The 7,628-nt window shown below is 19.2% G+C and overlaps 1 protein-coding gene and 1 pseudogene across 1 annotated transcript; one reads left to right on the top strand and one right to left on the bottom strand.

Annotated features, from left to right (window-relative positions):
• Positions 1 to 674: 674 nt before the first annotated feature.
• LOC135194766 (NADH-ubiquinone oxidoreductase chain 1-like) lies at positions 675 to 3,525 on the top strand. Its single transcript, XM_064220556.1, is given in 2 exon segments — positions 675 to 2,461; positions 2,463 to 3,525. Coding segments are annotated over 2 exon segments (816 nt in total). The 5' UTR covers positions 675 to 2,074; the 3' UTR covers positions 2,892 to 3,525.
• Positions 3,098 to 4,751, bottom strand: LOC135194765 (cytochrome b-like; annotated as a pseudogene).
• Between the last annotated feature and the right edge of the window lie 2,877 nt (positions 4,752 to 7,628).

Genomic DNA, 7,628 nt, shown 5'->3' with positions numbered 1-7,628 from the left:
CCAGCAGTTGCGGTTAAACAAAAGTTAAGTTGAATTATTTCAGTTTATAATAAATAAATAAATAAATTAAAATAAATATTAAATTATTAGGTGAAATTTTAATTTAATTAAATTTTATTTGTAATTTATGATTTAATAAATTTTAATATAAACTAGGATTAGATACCCTATTATTAAAAATTTAATTTATAATACTAAAATAGTAAATAATAATTTATTGAAACTTAAATAATATGGCGGTATTTTAGTTCATTTAGAGGAATCTGTCTAATAATTGATAATCCACGAATAAATTTACTTAATTTATAATTTTGTATATCATTGTTAAAAAAATATTTTTTAGTAATAATAATATTTAAAAATTAATAATAAAAATTAATTCAGATCAAGATGCAGAATATAATTAAGAATATGATGGATTACAATAAATATATTTAAATGAATAATTTTATTGTAATAAAAATTTGAAGGTGGATTTAAATGTAATTTTAATTAATTTATTAAAATGATTATAAATTAAAGTATGTACATATTGCCCGTCACTTTCATTTAAAAATTGAAATAAGTCGTAACAAAGTAGGGGTACTGGAAAGTGTTTCTAGAAAGAACAAATTAGAGCTTGTTAAAGTATTTCATTTACATTGAAAAGAAATTAAAAATTAATTAATTTGAGGGGTTAAATTAATAAATAAAAAAAATAATAAAAAAAATTTTAATATTAAAAAGAAATGGGGGTTTGAGTATTTTTAATAGAAAAAATTAATAGTTTTATAATGAATTATTACTGTAAAGGAAATTATAAATAATTGAAATTTAATTAAATTAAAAGTAGGTTTAATTTATTGTATCTTGTGTATCAGAGTTTATTAAATATTAAAAATTTATTTAAATAAATCTCGAATTTAAAAGAGTTAATTAATTAAAAAAGTTAATGTTGTATAATTATTTTAAATAATTAATTAGAAATGAAATGTTAATCGTTTTTAAATATATCTAGTTTTTTTAGAAAAAAATTTAATTTTAAATTTAAATAATTTTATATTTATTTAATTAATTATAAAAATTTAAAATTTAATATTTTAGGGGATAAGCTTTAAATTAAATTGTTATAATTATTTAAATTAAAAATTAAAAATTTTAAAATTTATATTGTTTAAAAATTATAATTTATTATAAAAAATTTTAATTAAAATAAAATTTAAATTAAATTTAATTTTTTATAAAAAAAATAATTTTTAATAAAATAAAATTAGTAATAATGATAAAATTAGTATATTATAATAAATAAAATAAAAATTAATTAAAATTAAATTAAAGGAATTCGGCAAATTTTTATATTCACTTGTTTATCAAAAACATGTCTTTTTGATAATAATTTAAAGTCTAATCTGCCCACTGATATATTTATTAAAGGGCTGCAGTATATTGACTGTACAAAGGTAGCATAATCATTAGTCTTTTAATTGAAGACTTGTATGAAAGATTTGATGAAATATAAACTGTCTCTGATTTATTATATAAAATTTAATTTTTTAGTTAAAAAGCTAAAATAAAATTAAAAGACGAGAAGACCCTATAGAGTTTTATAGTTAAATTATTTAGTATTAAATATATAATTATTTAATTAAAATTAATTTAATTATTTTATTGGGGTGATAGAAAAATTAAAAAAACTTTTTTTAAAAAATAAACATAAATAAATGATTTTATGATCCATTAGATAATGATTATAAGAAAAAATTACCTTAGGGATAACAGCGTAATATTTTTTTTTAGTACAAATAAAAAAAAAAGTTTGCGACCTCGATGTTGGATTAAGATAAAATTTAAATGCAAAAGTTTAAAATTTTGATCTGTTCGATCATTAAAATCTTACATGATCTGAGTTCAAACCGGTGTGAGCCAGGTTGGTTTCTATCTTTAATTAGGTGATATATTTTAGTACGAAAGGATCAAATATTTAAAATAATTTTATAATTGAGAATATTATTAAAATAATGTTAAACTATTTTGGCAGATAATTGTAATGGTTTTAGAAGTCATATATATATATTAATTAATATATAGGTAGTATATGATAATAATTGATATATTAAATATTATAGTTGGTTTTTTAGTTTTGGTTATTGGGGTATTAATTGGGGTTGCTTTTTTAACTTTATTAGAACGAAAAGTTTTAGGTTACATTCAAATTCGGAAAGGTCCCAATAAAATAGGTTATTTGGGTTTATTACAGCCTTTTTGTGATGCGATTAAATTATTTTCTAAGGAACAGGTTTATTTAAATTATTCTAATTATTTAGTTTATTATTTTTCTCCTATTATGAGATTTATTTTATCTTTAATGATTTGAATAGTTATTCCTTATTTATTTAATATGATTACTTTTAATTTGGGTATTTTATTTTTTTTATGTTGTACTAGAATTGGGGTTTATACTTTAATGATTGCTGGTTGATCCATCTAATTCAAATTATTCATTATTAGGGGGTTTACGTGCTGTAGCTCAAACTATTTCTTATGAAGTTAGAATAACTTTAATTATAATATCTAGAATTGTGATAATTATAGATTTTAATTTAATAAAGTTTTTTGATTATCAAATTTTAGTTTGGTTTATTTTTATAATAATACCTTTAAGTTTGTGTTTTTTATCTTCTTTAATAGCTGAAACTAATCGGACTCCTTATGATTTTGCTGAGGGTGAGAGAGAGTTGGTTTCTGGATTTAATGTTGAGTATAGAAGAGGGGGGTTTGCTTTAATTTTTTTAGCGGAATATTCTAGAATTTTATTTATAAGATTATTATTTGTTATTATTTATATGGGGGGTTATAGATTATCTTTATTTTTTTACTTAAAATTAGTTTTTTTATCTTTTTTTTTTATTTGAGTTCGTGGAACATTACCTCGTTATCGTTATGATAAATTAATATATTTATGTTGAAAGAGATATTTACCTATTTCTTTAAATTTTTTAATGTTTTATATGGGATTAAAAATATTTTTAAGTTATTAAATGATTTTAGTATATTTAAATTAATAGAATAATTATTCTTTCTTAAGTTTTCAAAACAAATGCTTTAACAAGCTCATTAATTAATAATTAAAAATTAATTTATCTCATAATCTATTTAAAATTGGGTTAATAATAAAATAAGAAAAATAAAGAATAGTTAATAATTGTCCAGTAATAATATAAGGTGTTTCTACAGATCGTGCTCCAATTCAAGTTAGTAAAATAATAATAGAAATTAATGATCAAAATAATAATTGATTAATGGGGTAAAATTGAATTCCTTGAATTTTTTTATTAAATGTAAAAGGTAGGATAATTAAAATTAAAATTGATATAACTAAAGCAATAACTCCTCCTAATTTATTGGGGATTGATCGAAGAATTGCATAAGCAAATAAAAAATATCATTCTGGTTGAATATGAATTGGGGTTACTAAGGGATTAGCGGGAATAAAATTATCTGGATCTCCTAATAAATATGGGTTAATAAGTGTTAATATTGTTAATATTAGAATTATAAATAATAAATCCAATTAAATCTTTAAATGAAAAAAATGGATGAAATGGGATTTTATCTAAATTTCTGTTAATACCTAGGGGGTTATTTGATCCTGTTTGATGTAAAAATAATAAATGAATTATTGTTAATATTAAAATAATAAATGGAAATAAAAAGTGGAAGGTATAAAATCGAGTAAGAGTAGCATTATCTACGGCAAATCCCCCTCAAATTCAATTTACTAATATTGTTCCTAAGTATGGGATTGCTGATAATAAGTTAGTAATAACTGTTGCTCCTCAAAATGATATTTGTCCTCATGGTAATACATAACCTATAAATGCTGTAGCTATTAATAAAAATAAAATAATAACACCCACTATTCAAGTATATTTTAAATTAAATGATTCATAATAAATTCCTCGTCCAATGTGAAGATAAATACAAATAAAAAAGAATGATGCTCCATTTGCATGTAATGTTCGAATTAATCAACCGTAATTTACATTTCGACAGATATAATTAACTCTATAAAAAAAGCTATTTCAATATTAGCTGTATAATATATAGTTAAAAATAATCCTGTAATAATTTGAATTATAAGACATAAAGCTAAAAGTGATCCAAAATTTCATCATGAAGAAATATTAGAAGGTGAAGGTAAATCAATAAGAGAATTATTAATAATTTTTAATATTGGGTGGGTTTTTCGAATTGGCTTAAAAAAATTTATCATTTGTTAATTAATTATTAGAGCGAAGAGGTCCAAAAAAAATATTAGTAATTTTTACTACAGCAATAAGGGTAATAAATAAATAAATAATTATTATTAAAGTTAACATATAGGTTTGTTTATTATATAATTTAGATAAATTAAAATTTAATTCATTATTAAAAAATAAAAATGAATTAAAAAAGTTAATTATTTCATCATTAAATGAAAAATTTATTCAAAATAAATTATTTTTAAAAAAATAACTTGTAATTATAAATAAAAATATATATAATAAGAATCTTTTATTAAAAAATGAAGTTTTAAATAGTTCATTTGATGCAATTCTTGAGACATAAATAAATAGGACTATCAATCCCCCTAAAAAAATTAAAAATAAAATATAAGAAAATCAATAAGTATTAATTAATATTCTTGATAACAGACATAATAATAATGTTTGAGTTAAAATTAATAATCCTATGGAAAAGGGGTGATTTATGAAAAATATAAAAATTGAAATAAAAATTAATAATAATATAAAATATTTTAAGATTTCAAAGAATAGTTTAAAAAAAATAATAATTTTGGAGATTATTGATAAAGAAATTCTTTTTCTTTGAAGTTTTTAAAGAAAAATTCTTAATTTTGATTTACAAGACCAAAGTTTTTTTTAAACTATAAAAACTACAAATGATAATAATAAATATATGATTAGTTATTTTTATTATGTATTTATTTGGGAATATAATTTTTGTTTCTAAGTATAAACATTTATTAATTATTTTATTAAGACTTGAGTTTATTGTTTTGAGAATTTTTTTTTTTTTTTTTATTGTTTTTAATAACAATAAATTATAATATACATATATTAGTTGTTTTTTTAGTTTTTTCTGTTTGTGAGGGGGTTTTAGGACTTTCTATTTTAGTTTCAATAATTCGAACTCATGGAAATGATTATTTTCAAAGTTATAATTTAATTTAACATGATAAAATTTTTAATAATAATAATATTTATAATTCCTTTATGTTTTAAAAAAAATATATTTTGAATGGTTCAATTAATAATAATAATAATAACTTTAATATTTTTAAATTTAACTTTAAATATTATAAATTTTTCTAATTTAAGATATATAATAGGTTGTGATTTAATTTCTTATGGTTTAATTTTATTGAGAATTTGAATTAGAAGTTTGATAATTATGGCTAGAGAAAGTTTATTAAAAAAAAATTTTTATGAAAAATATTTTTTATTAAATATTATTTTATTATTAGTATTATTATATTTAACTTTTAGAATTATAAATTTATTTATATTTTATTTATTTTTTGAGGCAAGATTAATTCCTACTTTAATATTAATTATTGGGTGGGGTTATCAACCTGAACGAATTCAAGCTGGAATATATTTATTATTTTATACGTTATTTGTATCTTTACCTTTATTATTGGGGATTTTTTTTCTTTTTTTAAAAATAAATACTATAATAATATATTTTTTAAAGTTTTATGATTTTAATTTATTATTGTTATATTTTAGAATGGTAATAGCTTTTTTAGTAAAAATACCTATATATTTTACTCATTTATGATTGCCTAAGGCTCATGTAGAAGCTCCTATTTCTGGTTCTATAATTTTAGCTGCTATTATATTAAAATTAGGTGGTTATGGATTATTACGTATTTTAGTTGTTATACAGAAAGTTAATTTAAAAATAGGGTTTATTTGAGTGGTAATTAGATTGGTTGGTGGTTTATTTATTAGTTTAAAATGTTTTTGTCAAACTGATATAAAATCTTTAATTGCTTATTCTTCAGTTGCTCATATAAGAATTGTAATTGGTGGAATTATGACAATAAATTATTGGGGTTTTATAGGTTCTTATGTTTTAATAATTGGTCATGGTTTATGTTCATCGGGGATATTTTGTTTATCTAATATTAATTATGAGCGAGTTAATAGACGAAGTTTATTTTTAAATAAGGGTATAATAACTTTTATACCTTCAATAAGAATATGATGATTTTTATTTATGTCTTCAAATATAGCAGCTCCTCCTTCTTTAAATTTAATAGGTGAAATTAGATTAATTAACAGATTAGTAAGATGATCTTGAATAAGAATATTTATATTAATGGGAATTTCTTTTTTTAGAGCGGGGTATAGATTGTATTTATATTCTTTTACTCAACATGGGAAATATAATATAAGAATATATAGTTTTTATAGAGGATTATCTCGAGAATATTTAATATTATTATTACATTGATTACCTTTAAATATTTTAGTTTTAAAGATTGATTATATAATAATTTGATTTTACTTAAATAATTTAAATATAAAATATTGATTTGTGGGGTCAAATATATGATTAAAATCATTTTAGGTTATTAATAAACATTCTCTTTGTTTCATTAGATTTTTTTTTTTATTTTTTTTTATATTAATTAATTTTTTTATGATAATTTATTTTATTATAAATAATATAGTAATTTTTTTAGAGTGGGAAATTATTTCTTTTAATTCTATAGGTATTGTTATTTCCATTTTATTAGATTGAATATCTTTATTATTTATGATGTTTGTTTTTTTAATTTCTTCTTCTGTTATTTTTTATAGCAAAAGATATATAAGTTCAGAGTTAAATTTAAATCGTTTTATTATTTTGGTTTTATTATTTGTTTTTTCTATAATTTTATTAATTATTAGTCCTAATATAATTAGAATTTTTTTAGGTTGAGATGGTTTAGGTTTAGTTTCTTATTGTTTAATTATTTATTATCAAAATATTAAATCTTATAATGCTGGTATATTAACTGCTTTATCTAATCGGATTGGTGATGTTATAATTTTAATGTTAATTTCTTGAATAATTAATTATGGAAGATGAAATTTTATTTTTTATTTAAATTTTATGGGTAATGATTATTCTATAAAAATTATTAGTATATTAGTTATTTTAGCGGCTATAACTAAGAGAGCTCAGATTCCTTTTAGTTCTTGATTACCTGCTGCTATGGCAGCTCCTACACCTGTTTCTGCTTTAGTTCATTCATCTACTTTAGTTACTGCTGGTGTATATTTATTAATTCGTTTTAATAATTTATTAGTTGATATATTTTTTATAAAGTTTTTATTATTAATATCTGGTTTAACAATATTTATGGCTGGTATTTGTGCTAATTATGAGTTTGACTTAAAGAAAATTATTGCTCTTTCTACTTTAAGACAATTAGGTTTAATAATAAGAATTTTAAGAATAGGTTACGGTGATTTAGCTTTTTTTCATTTATTAACTCATGCTATATTTAAGGCTTTATTGTTTATGTGTGCTGGAGTTATTATTCACATAATAAGAGATAATCAAGATATTCGTTTAATAGGTGGAATTAGATT

This window comes from Vanessa tameamea, unplaced genomic scaffold (genome assembly GCF_037043105.1).
Source record: "Vanessa tameamea isolate UH-Manoa-2023 unplaced genomic scaffold, ilVanTame1 primary haplotype ctg00000056.1, whole genome shotgun sequence".
Taxonomy (NCBI): Eukaryota; Metazoa; Arthropoda; class Insecta; order Lepidoptera; family Nymphalidae; genus Vanessa; species Vanessa tameamea.
The sequence above is the reverse complement of the archived record's forward strand: the minus strand, read 5'-3'. Positions and strand labels throughout refer to the sequence as shown.